We start from the raw sequence: 15,476 nt of genomic DNA on the forward strand, positions 1-15,476 counted from the left end.
ATAAGACACTGATTCCTAGGGTATATGAAGTTTATGTGGGTCATATGAAGCTCGTTTATGGGTGCTAGAAAATGGCTCTTAGATTTCTCTTAAGGATGATTGCTGAAGACAGCATAACCGAAGCTGCCGTGCTGGCATACTGTTTCCTATTCTATATCCTACAAAGTTATCTATTTGATCCTATAGTGTGAAGGTCAGTCTGTATCTGAGGCCACTGCTCATAGTCATGCAAAGTGAGCTTTGCAATTATAAACTGGATTCCTGTATATTTGGGCCTTTTTCTGGGCTATTTTTATACTGTATGTTCTTGTACGAGTAGCATACTTTTTAAAAAGAAATGTGGCTCATTATAATTTTTAATATTGGTAGTACTGATCCCTTTTCATTAATCTTTTAAAAAATGTTTGCTGGACTATTCTTTATTTTTCTATATGAATTGTTAAATTGTATATTCGTTGATTTTTAATAACTTTTTTTTAGAGTTTATGTTTTTTGTCTTGTCACTTAAAATACCATCTGCATGGTTGGACAGATGCTCTTTGCCATTTGGGAGCAGGTGTCTTTTTGCACAAATTGAGCTGTTTTATTATAAGTTATTTCCTCCTTTCCCTCTGTCTCACCCTAGGCAACTGGCCAGTGCTCTGTTTTTCCAGCCTTCTGTTGCTGCTCAGTCAGCTCTCTGCATATCAGGCTGTGCCTTTGTGTATGCCTTTTAATCATACAGGACAGCAGTAGGGAGTGCAATAAAAGCAGCATCTTTTATAAGATTGCTTTGGTTTTTTGATACTGGATCTAAAACTTGTTTTAACCAGTACCATTAGTTTTTTGTTCCTCAGAAGCATAGAGACAATAATATCTTTGACTATTAAATATCAAGAGAGCTCCTACTTAAGATTTATAATGGAAACAATTTGGGTAGCTACCATAATTACTTAAGTATTAAGCCTTACATTTTAGGGAACAGGTTTAGGAAAGAACAATACAACTTAATTAAGGTGGTATGAAGGCAAAATTATTGTGTCTCTTCTTGTGAATGGTAGATTTAATCTTTACTCTCCTGTTTGTTTTTTGAGGATAAGTATTAAAGAAAACATAAAATAACAAAATGACCACCTTTGGTTTTCTAACTTGCTATGACGTAGAACAATGTTGCTTTGAGGACTCTGAATTAAACTAAATGGGTTCTCAAAAGGGATAGTAAATAAACAACTCTTGAATTTCTCTTCTGTGTTATTAATGATTGACAACGTTTAGTGACCATTCTGTACTTGCTTTATTCCTCCTCTCTACTATCTAACATGGTTGCCGCTAGCCACATATGACTGTTTAAATTTCAGTATAATTTAATTACAATGAAAATAAAAAATTCAGTTCCTCATTAGCACTAGCCACAGTTAGAGTGCTCAGTAGCCACATAGGACAGAGTGAACATTTCGATCTTTGCAGAGTTTCATGAGACAGAGCTGCTTAAATCTCCTGGCTTCCCCTTGTGAGATAATTTTGTTTTCTATTTCAGAAAGAAGGTTGAGGCTCTTCTGCCATATTCATGTTTTTCTTGGCTCACAGAGTGGTTATTTCTCATTTATAAGGCTTATGCCTTTATTTTGCTTCTCTTAGGATTTTTATTCTATTTGTTATCTCTTTTCTCTCTAGTATTTTCATTCTTTTGAAGTTGGAGTAGAGATAGAAAAGCTATCTATAGTTGGGGGTTAACTGGCTGGCAGCTGCTGAGGTGTATGGTATTTTATAGTGACATTCCTTTGAGAGTGGTCACCATTATTTGTCCTGTCTTCAGCTTTCAACATCTTGAAGCCAGTGTCATTTCAGTGTTCATCAAGTTTAGAAGGATAGAGTCATGCTACTCAAGGTCAACATAATAAACTAATACTCATGTATATATCAGGATGTCTTAGTACTCATTAATCACGAGAAAAATAACCGACAAGGAAACCACATATTATTGTCAGCTGGCCTGCCATGGATGAATGAAATTTCAGATGATAACCAAAGGGTTTCTGGATGTATAGGGGTGCTAAGTGAGAAGACTTAATTAGGTTATTTTAGTGTTCTCTATCTTTGAAAGTCTTGGGGATCAACCTCATCTTACGCATGTATCTTTTTTTTTTTTCTTATGCATGTATCTTGTCAGGTGTACTTAATATCAATTTAGGCTAATAGTGTTTCTTGAAAATTCTCTTTGCTGCTCTTCCCGCCAACTTTTCTAGCCTTCCAGAGAAACATCTTTCTTTCATTGATTTTTTTTTTTTTTTTAAATTCAGGCAGATCATGATTAGTTAAGGGTCAGTTTACTGTTTCAGTCATGCCAGGCACCTGCTGAGAGACCATCTCTAGTGTATGTGTGTTTTTTTTTAATTTGTGAGAGAGACCGAGAGCGAGCGAGTACAAGTGCACAGGAGCAGGGGGTAGGGCCAGAGGAAGAGAGAGAAGCAGACTCTCCATTGAACAGGCTCCCTGTTGACTCGATCCCAGGACCCAAGGATCATGACCCGAACCAAAGGCAGGCGCTTAACAGATTGAGCCACCGAAGTGCCCCTCTGTTGTGGTTTCATTATTACTTTTTTTGCTTAAAGATTTGACCATATTTCCATGTTTTAGGCAACCTAGCATGTACTATTCTGTGTTTTAATTATAGATTTCTGTTGCTCCTATGCCAGATTCCTTTCTAAGAGTTTTCTTTTTTTTTTTTTAAGATTGTATTTATTTATTTGACAGACAGAGATCTTAAGTAGGCAGAGAGAGAGAGAGAGAGGAGGAAGCAAGCTCCCTGCTGAGCAGAGGGCCTGATAGGGGGCTTGATCCCAGGACCCTGGGATCACAACCTGAGCCGAAGGCAGAGGCTTTAACCCACTGAGCCACCCAGGCCCCCCTCTAAAGAGTTTTCTTATTCTGTGATTCCCACATCTATATCTCTACAGCTGATCCATTTCCAAAGTCTACTCTCATACTTGTAATTACAGAAATATCTAAATACATGATATTTCTGTTGAGGTATATCATCAAATTAAAAATACTAAAACTTAAGTTGTACTGTTTTCAGCACCCTCAAACCCATCAAAAATTATATAACATCTCCTTTTCAGTTTTTTAAATCATTATTTATTTATAACCTCTTCTTTCTCCCTTTTCTTAGTTATCACATTATCTTGCTTTTTTCTCTGACATGCTGTCTACTCATTTTTCTTCTCATTACTTCTACTCTGTTCTTTCTAAACTACCTCAGCAATCTCAGTTCTCCTCATGTTAATCTTACCTATTCTGTGTTTCCTCTCTGAACAGGAATTTTGGTTAAAGCATCTTTGTGTCTGAAACAGATAAGTCATTATTTCATGATAATATAATCTGATTATATTAGTTATTTACCACATTAAGCTACCTTAGTTGTTATATTTTATTCATTTAGAATATTTTTTTGAACTCTTTTTCAGTGTGATGAACAAGTCTGGCGTGAATCGTGTAGTTTGGAAACGACCTCGGCTCACTCACAATGGACCTGTTAGAAGGAGCACAGTTATTGACCAGATTCCTTTTCTGGCAGTAGCAAGAGCACTTGGTAAGTAGGACTTATATTTGGTAAATCATACTAGATTTTCTACAGTGTATGGTGATAACATAAAAGAGGAGACTAAGAACTAAATCCTCATTTGACTGATAATGGGGGTAGAAATACGCTGTTGTTATAGTAAATGCTTTAAAACTTAATGGAGGGGAAGGTTAAAATGGATTTCAGTGCCGGTTGCTCTTTAACCATGAGTCATGTTCAACATTTTGGTGATTCACACCTGTACTTAGGGAAGTATATATATGTCTAGGCTTGGTGTTACCCTTAAAATTATTTTTAAATGTGCTTCCCTACTTCAGCCTTTTATATTTCTCTTAAGAGCCTTCAAAGGTCTCTTTCTCATTAGCTAGCAAAATAAATTGTTCATGACAAAATAAAAATACTTATTTTCTAATCTACCTGGTTTTGGACGCAAAAAGGGAGGGCATGCAGGTTAAGATAAGGAGTTTGGTGCAGACATTATGGGTGGTAGGCAAGAAATAAACCTTACAAGGGTTTGTAGGTAGACCATGAGAAGGAATTTTATTTTATTTATTTATTTTTTTCTAAAGATTTTATTTATTTATTTGATACACAGAGAAAGATCACAAAGTAGGCAGAGAGGCAGGCAGAGGGAGAGGGGGAAGCAGGCTCCCTGCTGAGCAGAGAGCCTGACTCAGGACTCGACCCCAGGACCCTGAGATCATGACTTGAGCCAAAGGCAGAGGCTTTAACCCACTGAGCCACCTAGGCGCCCGGGAATTTTATTTTAAATACTTTCAGGAAGTAATTGAGTGGAGGAAGTATACCACAGTGGTGAAGAGATAGACTTTGGAGCCAAAATTCCTAGGGTCCAATGCCAGTGGTGTTATTTACTGTACAAACAGGGCAAATCACTTACTATATGTAAATTACTTAATATATGTGACAGTTTTTTCAGCTGTAAATGGGGCTAATAATGGTACCTGCCTCACTCGGTTGTGAGTATTGGATGACTTAATATATGTAAAGTGGTTAAAATAGTGCCTGGCACATAATAAGTGCTCTGTAAATGTTTTGTTGCTGTTTATTGAAATAGGGCAGTGACGTGATCCATGTTTTTAAAAAATTAATTTGTCAGGGAGAGTGTAAGCAGAGGGAACAGCAGGCAGAGGGAAGAGCAGGCTTCCCCCTGAGCAGGGAGCCTGATGTGGGACTGGATCCCAGAACCCTGGGATCATGACCTGAGCTAAAGGCAAAATGCTTAACTGAGCCATCCAGGTGTCCCCAGTTCTGTTCTTTTCTTTCTTTCTTTTTTTTTAAGGGTCATTTTGGTGCTATAGTGGTTAAAATTATAGGGTGATAAAATTGGAGACAAAGGTACTATTGGGGGCCTGTAGCAGTATTCTAGGCACTTTACATATTTTGTAGATTTTTGCAGAACTCAAAGGCTATCTGTTTCCCAGGTTATTCATTAACAGTATAACCATGTGATATAATAGATCTTTCAATTGTTAGCAAGGATAGAGAGGGAGGAATGTGATAATTGGCAAGTAATTAATATTACTAAAGAACAGCATTTTTTGTTTGTTTTGTTTTTAAAGATTATTTATTTTAAAAGATTTTATTTATTTATTTGACAGACAGAGATCACAAGTAGGCAGAGAGGCAGACAAAGAGAGAGGAGGAAGCAGGCCCCCCGCTGAGCAGAGAGCCAGATGCGGGGCTCGATCCCAGGACCCTGGGGTCATGACCTGAGCTGAAGGCAGAGGCTTTAACCCACCCAGCCACCCAGGTGCCCCAAAGATTATTTATTTTAGAGGACAGGAGCAGGAGGGGCAGAGGGAGAGGGAAGGAGAATCAATCTCAAGCTAAATCTGCTCATTGCGGAGCCCAACAGGGGGCTTGATCCTAGGACCTTGATATCACGGATCTGAGCTAAAACCAAGAGTCAGACACTTAACCTGACTGCGCCTCCCAGGCACCTCAAGAACAGAGGGTTTTTTATGGGGAACCCAACTAATTAGACTGAGGGCAAGGTCTTACTTCAGATTCAAACAGTAAATTGAGGGGTGCCTGGGTGGCTCAGTGGGTTAAAGCCTCTGCCTTCAGCTCAGGTCATGATCCCAGGGTCCTGGGATGGAGTCCCACATTGGGTTCTCTGCTCCACAGGGAGCCTGCTTCCCCCTCCCCCCCGCTCTCTGCCTGCCTGCCTGCTTGTGATCTCTGTCTGTCAAATAAATAAATAAATAAAATCTTAAAAAAAAAAGTTGAACCTTCAATTTAGAAAAAGAGGTGCCAAGTTATTTTGTATATATGAAGTGTGTGTGCCAAGCATTTAAGCCTTGAAACTCATAAGAGATTGTGTAGTGGAAAAGTAGGAACAGATGAAGGACTGGCAGAAAGAGCAGGAAAACCAACTGGTTTTTCTGTTTCAGACTTCCTACTTTCTGCTTTTCTTTCTGACTTCTGTATCTCTAGAGTAATTCAGATAAGGAGTAATCCAACTCCTACTTGAATATCTTCAGTAAATCTTAATATTTCAAAGTACAAACTCTTGCATAATTGTCAGTTAAAATCTGCCACCATGAATCTTTCAGATATTGGCTCTAGTTTTGTGTGCTGAAACAAAAACAGAGCAGTGTATTTATTTTTCCTTTTGCATAATGACCATCATTTACCTATTCAAAATTAGCTAGCATGTTTTTCTAGTCTTTCCTCTAGGCTGACTTCAGGCCCTTCATTATTCTTGTCATATTGCTTTATTTCTTCATTAAATGTTCCAGAATTGAGGATATTCTGCAAGATGTGGTCTGACCAGTTTGAAGTATGACGGAAATATTTTGTTCCTGCTACCTGAGCATTGTACTTCTGCTAGTAGAGTCCTGGAATCTGTCATTAGCTTTTAGTAATCATATCACATTTGTTGGTTTATTGAAATAGCTCCAGTCATTAGATATTTTTCTTATGAACTGCTACCAGTCAGATTTCTCTATTACATACACTTTGGTGTTTATTGGGGTAGTGTGAGGGTGGGGAGACAGAGACGGAATTAATAGCAGCATTGAATGAGCTTCTTATAGAATGTATAGTCAGTCCAAAATGTATTGATTACTGTATTTGGAGAGAGATATTGATGAGATTTTTTTTTTTTTTAATTTTATTTATTTATTTGACGGACAGATCACAAGTAGGCAGAGAGGCAGGCAGAGAGAGAGAGGGAGAAGCAGGCTCCCTGCCGAGCAGAGAGCCCGATGAGGGACTCGATCCCAGGACCCTGGGATCATGACCTGAGCTGAAGGCAGAGGCTTTAACCCACTGAGCCACCCAGGTGCCCCCCTTGATGAGATTTTTAAAAAAGATTTTATTTATTAGAGCACAAGCACAAGCAGGGAGGGGGCAAAGGGTGGGAGACGGGGAGATAATCCCAAGCAGACTCTGTGGTGACGTGGAGCCCCATTGGGGCTCAGTCTGATAACCCTGAGGTCATGACCTGAGCCGAAACCAAGAATCGGGCACTTAACTGACTGAGCCTCCCAGGTACTCCATCTGTGTTTTTTCCTTAGCTTGATTCAACATTTGTTAACTATGTAGAGAGAAAGAAATAGAGTATATAGTCCTCAATGTTTATTTTACACAGATACTCAAAAGTACTTAAGCAGTGGTATATCAGCATTGTTTTAAAATATCTCCCCATAGACTTCTTTTAGTTGCAAAAGAGAAAAAGTAGTAATTAGGGGTGCCTAGCTGGCTCAGTTGGAAGAACATGCAACTCTTAATCTCCAGGTGGTGAGTTATAACCCATATTGGGTGTAGAGATACTAAAAATTAATAAACTTAAAAAAAAGAAAAAACTAGTAATTAGAGAACGGAGAAATCAGTTAGTACCTTGACTAAATAATCAAAATTATCATCACTAATGAGGAATAGTGCTGAGATTGACACAATATTCCCTATGTAGTATTCTGGCCAAGATGTATAACCTAAAGAAATGTTACAAGTACATGCTATTCCTGATCCTAGGCTAAAGCCTATAAAAGACCAGGAGCCTGGGATCATGACCTGAGCCAAAGGCAGACTTTTAACTGACTGAGTCACCCAGGTGTCCACAAATAAATAAAATCTTAAAAAAAAAAAAAAAAAAGTTTAACTTGTTGCATGGTAATACTTAACTGGATCATAGTAAATTATAGTATTTAGCACCATTCTTATGGTTTATGACCATTTTTAATTTAGCTTTTTGGGAAAGAGAAATTTGCTTAACAGAAATTGGTAGCATTTTTAGATACTCATGAGGATTAGAATTACTTGCGTACAGATGTAGCAAAGGTGCCTTCTAGTGGCTGCCTGATGGAATTGTATGTGAATCTTGCAAATCATTTATTCCTTGAACAGATACTTACTGAGTGCAATATGTGCTAAGCATGTGGTCTTTGTCCTCTTGGAAGCTTACAGTATAGAGAAGGGGAGAAGCATTCATCGGATCACAAAACGAGCTGAAAAATTACATCTCTAAATACTTGGATATGTGCTAATGAGAACTTAAAATAAGGGTATTAATACCTAGCTGGAGAGGCAAGAGATACTTGATACTGAGCTGAAGTTTGAAGAATTACTAGTTGTTAAGAGAGGAAGAACATATGTTCTAAGCATAGGAGCTGCATCTGCAAGCGGCTCTGATAGGAGGAAGGAAGGTGAGTATAATAAGGAACTCTGACGAAGGCCAGTGTAGCTGGAACAGAGATACGAGAGTAAGAGGCATAGATAAAATGACTTTTTTTTAGATTGTGGTTAAGAGTTGTATCTTAAGAATAAGACTAAGCTGTTGCAGAGTGGGAGTGGAAACAACTAAATTTGGGTGTATGTATGTTTTTAATTATGGCAAAGATACATAATTTTGCTATCAACCATTTTAAGTATACAAGTCAGTGGTGGTATTCAGTTCATTTACACAGTGTTTTGCAACCATCACCATCCATCTTAAATATGTTTTATTTTTTATTTAAAGATTGTATTTATGTATTTGAGAGAGAGAGAGATAGCAAGAGAGAGCATGAGCAAGGAGGAGAGGGAGAAGCAGTTTCCATGCAAGCAGGGAGCCCGACCTGGGGGTTGATCCAAGGACTCTGAGATCATGACCTGAGCCAAAGGCAGGTGCTTAAACGACTGAGCCACCCAGGCGCCAATTAAATTTATGTTTTCAAGGGATGATTTTGGTTGCAGTTTAAAGATTTTATTTATTTATTTGACAGAGAGACAGTGACAGAGGGGACACAAGCAAGGGGAGGGGCAGAGGGAAAGGGAGAAGCAGGCTCCCCACTGAGCAAGGAGCCTGCCGCAGGGCTTGATCCCAGGACCCTGGGATCATGACCTGAGCTGAAGGCCAACGTTTAATAACTGAGTCACTCAGGTGCCCATTGGTTGCAGTTTAAAGAATAGATTAGGTGAGGTTCTTTGGAAGTGCTTTGTGGGAAGCCACCCACGGAGTAGGGGGAAAATGTTAAAACTCACTAGAGGTAAAGACTACTGGGTATCCTGTGCACTGTGGGCTGTCATGTGCCACAGAAGCCAGCAGAGAACATACTGAAACCAGAAGAAAGGCCTTTTTCTCCTCTGGTGTCCCTCTAGTGCCCCTACTAAGGACAGAAGGGAAATGGCCATCAAGTAGACAACTAACAACATTTGCTGCAATGTCTGAAGGCTCTCCCTTTACCACAGGAATGATATTCTTTCATCCTATTTTGGTGTACAAACAATGGGCCAATGATAGAAACACTTAATTCAAGGCCCAGTTCTGATCATTGCTCATTTTGTCTTGGGTAAAGCCAGGATTCTCTAAACTGATTAAATAAGGGAACTGTGCCTATGTCATATGTTCTTAAATCTAACTATGAATACAACTCACCTAGTGAGTTTGTTAAAGATTCACATTCCAGGAAATTTTACTGGCAAATTTAAAGCAACTTGAGCATTAAAACAATAATAAAAGGGGCACCTGGGTGGCTCAGTCAGTTAAGTGTCCAACTCTTGGTTTCAGCTCAGGTCATGATCTCAGAGTCGTGAGAGTCCATAAGCTTATAAAGATACTGAAAAGATTATAAATAAAACTTAAAAAGAGAAAAAGAAGTAAATGCATCTTTATGAGCTTACTTGGATTATAATTAGCTTTTAGTGGTTGCATGTTTTGTTTTGTTTTAAGATACTATTTTTACGTAATCTGTATGCCCAATGTGGAGGCTTGAACCTGCAACACCAAGATCAAGAGTGGCACACTCCAGTAACTGAGCCAGCCAGGTGCCCCATGTGTGGTTTTTTTGCTACTCTGAAAGATGAATTGCCACTTTACCTTTCAAGGGGCTCATTTGGCAATGAATTTTGCTATTTTAAAGTAGAGCAATTGATTTTAATTACTTGTCCCTTAGACTGTGAATGTTTTAATTGGACAATACTTTTGATAGGACCTAATGAAAGGGAAGTTTAAGTAAGGCAGAGAAAGGACAGAGATTTCCTCTTGGTTAGCAGTAAGTCAGACCTGCTGAAAGAGTGCTCAAACCACTCTCTTGTCCGAAAACCTTTTGCTTTTATTTGTTTTAAAAGATTTTCTTTCTTTCTTTATTTGAGAGAGAGAGATGGCAGGAGCAGAGGGGAAAGGGAGAAGCATGCTCCCCACTGAGCAGGGAGCCTGACTTGGGGCTCAATCCCAGGACCCTGGGATCATGACCTGAGGCAGACAGATGCTTAACTAACTGAGCCACCCAGTGCCCCAAACCTTTTGCTTTTAATTTAGGTCTTTACCCAGAGTATTTCACAACAAACAAAAGAGACAGAGATTAATGTTTTCTTCTTTTTGTCTCTTCTTTCCCCAGTTTGGGGGAGTAAAAGAAAAGTTAGATTGCTCCACTTAACTTTGTCTTATGTATCACAGAAAAGTAAGAGTTCCCTTCCTCACTTCCTCCCTCCCTTACCCCCCCTTTTTAAAAAAATATTTTATTTATTTATTTGACAGAGAGAGAGAGATCACAAATAGGCAGAGAGGCATGCAGAGAAAAGGGAGAGGCATGCTCCCCGCCAAGCAGAGAGCCCGATGCGGGGCTCGATCCCAGGCCCCTGAGATCATGACCTGAGCAGAAGGCAGAGGCTTAACCCACTGAGCCACCCAAGCACCCCACCTTCCCCCTTTTTTTAAGATTTCTTTATTTGAGAGTGAGAAAGAGAGAGCACAAGCTAGGAGGTGGGTAGAGGGAGACGGAGAAGGGATAAAGAATCTCTAGCAGACTCCCCATGGAGTGGGAAGCCTGTAGCAGGGCTTGATCCCACGACTCTGAGATCATGACCTGAACCGAAAGCAAGAATCAGACACTCAACTGACTGTGCCACCAGGTGCCCCAAGTAGTTTTTATTTTATTTTATTTTATTTTGTTTTTAAGATTTTATTTATTTATTTGACAGAGAGAGAGAGATTACAAGTAGGCAGAGAGGCAGGCAGAGAGGGAGGGGGAAGCAGGCTCCCCGCCAAGCAGAGAGCCCAACTCGGGGCTAGATTCCAGGACCCTGAGATCATGACCTGAGTCGAAGGCAGAGGCTCAACCCACAGAGCCACCCAGGTGCCCCAGTTTTTTTTTTTTTTCTTAAATCAGATACGGATTTTGAATGTTAACAATTGCTTTTCTGCATCTATTTTGATGAATGTGTAGATTCTCTCCTTTAATCTGTTGACAAAATTATTACTAGCCTGGAAATACTTCTTGCTTCTTATTTCTGCCCCCCAGGTGATTTGTGGAGCTATGATTTCTTCAGTGGTGAGTTTGTGGTGTCACCTGAACCAGACACAAGTGTCCACACTCTTGACCCCCAGAAGCACAAGTATATTATCTTGGGGAGTGATGGACTTTGGAATATGATTCCACCGCAAGATGCCATCTCAATGTGCCAGGACCAAGAGGAGAAGAAATACTTGATGGTGAGAAATAACTCAATAATTTGATATTGTTGTCTATACATTGTTCTGCTACTTTGTCATAGGTCTAAGGATGTTCACTTTGAATAGGTATTCCATTTGCCTGGCTCTAGAATTACGTAAAACGAACTTTGCAGCTCATCAGGGGAATGAGACAGGATATAAATTAGATAACAAAACACACAACCACAGACTTTGTTATGAATAGCCCTTGACTTAATGGCCTATGAAACCTCGTTAATCCTTTTTAAAAAATTGAGATATAATTCATATACCACAAAATTTTACCTTTTTTAATTTTAATTTTATTTTATTTTAAGATTTTATTTATTCGACAGAGAGAGAGACCACACAAGCAGGGGGAATGGCAGGCAGAGGGAGACAGAGAGAAGCAGGATCCGTGGGATCATGACCTGAGCCAAAGGCAGTTGCTTAACCAACTGAGCCACCCAGGCGCCCAAAATTTTACCTTTTTAAAATGTATAACTCAGGGGCACCTGGGTGGCTCAGTCATTAAGTGTCTGCCTTTGGCTCGGGTCCTAATCCCAGAGTTCTGGGATGGAGCCCCGCATTGGGCTCCCTGCTCAGCGTAAAGCCTGTTTCTCCCTCTCCCACTCCCCCTGATTGTGTTCCCTCTCTCGTTGTATCTTCTATCAAATAAATAAATAAAATCTTTAAAAAAAATCCTCTTTAGAAAAAAAAATGTATAACTCACTCAGTGGTTCTTACTATATTCTCTGAGTTGTGCAACCGTTACCACTATCTCATTCCAGAACATTTTTATCACTGCCTCCAAAACCCATAATTGCCAGTAGTCATTCACTATCTCCTGTTATTCCCACCTACTGGCAACCACTGATCTTTCTGTCTTTCTTTATATTGGCCTGTTTTGCATATTTCATGTAAAGAGATCATATAATATGTGACCTCCGTATTTGACTTCTTTCACTTAAGCATAATATTTTCAAGGTTCATCCATGTTGCTTGTAAATGAAAGTACTTTATTCCTTGTTAGGGCTGAATAATTTTCCATCAACGGGTATACAACATTTAATTATCCATCCATTTACCAGTTGATGGATATTTGGGTTGTTTCCACTTTGGGGCTCTTATGAATGACTTTTGTGAACATTCACATACAAGTTTTTTTTTTTTTTTTTAAAGATTTTATTTATTTATTCGACAGACAGAGATCACAAGTAGGCAGAGAGGCAGGCAGAGAGAGAGGAGGAAGCAGGCTCCCTGCTGAGCAGAGAGCCCGATGCGGGGCTCGATCCCAGGACCCTGGGATCATGACCTGAGCCGAAGGCAGAGGCTTTAACCCACTGAGCCACCCAGGCGCCCACACATACAAGTTTTTGTGTGGATATGTTTTCATTTCTCTTAGGTATATACAGCACCATACAGGTATTTTCTCTTCTTTATAATTTTTTTCGCTAGCTTTATTGTAAGAATACAGTATATAATACAGATAATACACAAAATATGTGCTAATCAACTTAATTTTATTGGTAAGACTTGTGGTCAACAGTAGGCTATTAGTAGTTAAGTTTGAGGGGAATCAAAAGTTATACATGGATTTTCAGTTGTATGGGGGAGTTGGCGCCTCCAACACCCCACATTGTTCAAGGCTCAATTGTATATATTTAACAGTTGTTTATATTTTCTTGTCTCTGAATTTTGTTCATATTCTTTGACAAAATTTTATTGTCATTGATTTGTAGAAGCTCTTATTTTAGGAGGAGATTGGCTCTTTGCAGTGAGGGTTTTTTTGTTGTTGTTTTTTGTTTTTTTTGTTTTTGCCATGCCTGATTATCTCGTTTGTGAATTGTTTATCTGTAATAACTTGATGTTTACTTTCCATTTTAGATAACTTCTGTATAACTTTTCCTATTACAGTGAAGACTGAGTTTCTTGCTACTAAAAAGATAAAAATACAGGTGGAATTTAACCACAGGATAAGGCCTTGTCTTATTATTTAAAAAAAATTAGAGCAATACTCTTAACATAGTTATGGGGTCTATGGATAATGTTTGAAATTTGGGAAATTTAATTTATGTGAGTCATATTGAATATTTTGTTTTTAATTTGATACAGATGTAGTGGGAACTAAATCTGAGTTAACCTTCTCTCTCTTTGTTCTTTTTTTTTTTTTTCCTCTTTGTTCTTTTAAATACAGGGTGAACATGGACAATCTTGTGCCAAAATGCTTGTGAATCGAGCACTAGGCCGCTGGAGGCAGCGTATGCTTCGAGCAGATAATACTAGTGCTATAGTGATCTGCATTTCTCCAGGTGTGGACAGCCAGGGAAATTTCACCAGTGAAGATGAGCTCTATCTGAACCTGACTGATAGTCCTTCGTATAATAGTCAAGAAACCTGTGTGATGACTCCTTCTCCATGTTCTACACCGCCAGTCAAGGTATACAGTTCTCTATAGTATTTGAGGTTTTTTAATAGAATTTCTTTGGTTAGCATTGCCTGAAAAGTTTTTCAGATTCTTTGTATCATAGGATTTTGGATTTGAACTAGGTTCAAGAAAGTGATGGATCTTTGCCATATAACTTACTATCATTGATTCATCTTCCCATCAGTACTGTTCTGCATGCCAGGTGTGTGCACAGTGCTTAATAGAAAGGAGATGTACATTAACAATATTTTAACAATCCCCTTCTAATACTAAATTTACATTTAAATTTACACTTGTAAACATTTAAGTTTGTGAAGTACTTTCGTATATATTTCATTTGAACCTCATAAATGGAATGGGTAACTAGTGCAGATATTCCATCTTACAGATAATAAGACTGAGAGATTAAGCAATTTGGATAAGATTATACAGACTACAGATTGAAGTGGACGTTAGGATATCAGATCTTAGAACTGGTTGTCTAATAACATGGACAAGAAACATTATTCCTCTTCTTAGATAATTTTGAATGAATTTAAGATATGCTGTAAAGTAAATTTAAATGGTACTGTATTTCCCTTTTTATGATTTCATCCCAGTATTTTCCTACTAAAAATTGGTAGTACTGATAACTGCTTTGTTATACGTGGGACTTCTGAGAATGTGCTTTTATTTTTGTATTTTTGAGAGAGAGCATGTGTGAGTGAGGGGCAGAGGGGATTAGGGAGTGAGAGAATCTTCAGCAGGCTCCTCGCCCAGTGTGGGCCCAACACCAGGCTCGATCTCACGACCTGAGCTGAAACCAAGAGTCAGTCACCCAATCCACTGAGCCACCCAGGGGCCCCTATATAAAATGTTTTTAAAATTATTTCTGAAAATCTGGAGACATAATGATCTAATAATAATAAAGATAAGGAGATTTATGTATACACTAACTTATTGGTAGTTAAACAGTTGGCCCCACCAAAATATAGGAAAATATTTGGAGCCATTCAGAATAATTAGTGATGTTAGCTCTGACCTAACAAGTAAATAAAGACAAATCTCTGCCCAAGAAATTGTGTTTTATCTTAATTGACAACCATGACTACACATGTAATCTCTTGATTTATTTTCTTGGTAAAATAATCCCATATTTAGTAACATCTAAATGAATAGAATGACATTTTGGTCAGCTTAGTTTTTAATACTTTCCCACATTTAGAGTAGGCATTTGAGACTAGGTTTATCTATTTATAGACATGTCAACTTCTGTATGGATCCTAAGGTATACAAGTAGTCCGATTTTTGTTTTGGGATGAATATGGTAGAAATACCTCTGTTTAATTGATATATTACTCTGGCACACATTTTTCTCTGCCCTTTCTTTAGGGAGAAGCTAAATTTAGCTTTTTGTTTGCTTTTGTTATTTTAGATTTTATTTGTTTATATGACAGAGAGTGAGAGAGATTGCACAAGCAGGGGAGCAACAGGGAGAGGGAAAAGCAGGTTCCCTGCTGAGCAGGGAGCCTGATGAGGGGCTGGATCATGACCTGAGCCAAAGGCAGACACTTAACTGACTGAGCCACCCA

At 38.7% G+C, this 15,476-nt stretch overlaps 1 protein-coding gene across 2 annotated transcripts in view; it reads left to right on the plus strand.

Moving 5' to 3' along the window:
* PPM1D (protein phosphatase, Mg2+/Mn2+ dependent 1D) overlaps positions 1-15,476 on the plus strand; it is a 43,675-nt gene that overhangs the window by 23,894 nt on the left and 4,305 nt on the right. For both annotated transcript variants that reach the window (XM_080826576.1, XM_080826577.1), the window contains exons 3-5: positions 3,447-3,571; positions 11,308-11,498; positions 13,675-13,917. In XM_080826576.1, coding sequence (XP_080682702.1) covers positions 3,447-3,571; positions 11,308-11,498; positions 13,675-13,917 — 559 coding nt within the window. The remainder of the gene's footprint in view (positions 1-3,446; positions 3,572-11,307; positions 11,499-13,674; positions 13,918-15,476) is intronic.

The sequence above is a fragment of the Martes martes genome (genome assembly GCF_963455335.1).
Source record: "Martes martes genome assembly, chromosome: 16".
In the NCBI taxonomy this organism is placed as follows: domain Eukaryota; kingdom Metazoa; phylum Chordata; class Mammalia; order Carnivora; family Mustelidae; genus Martes; species Martes martes.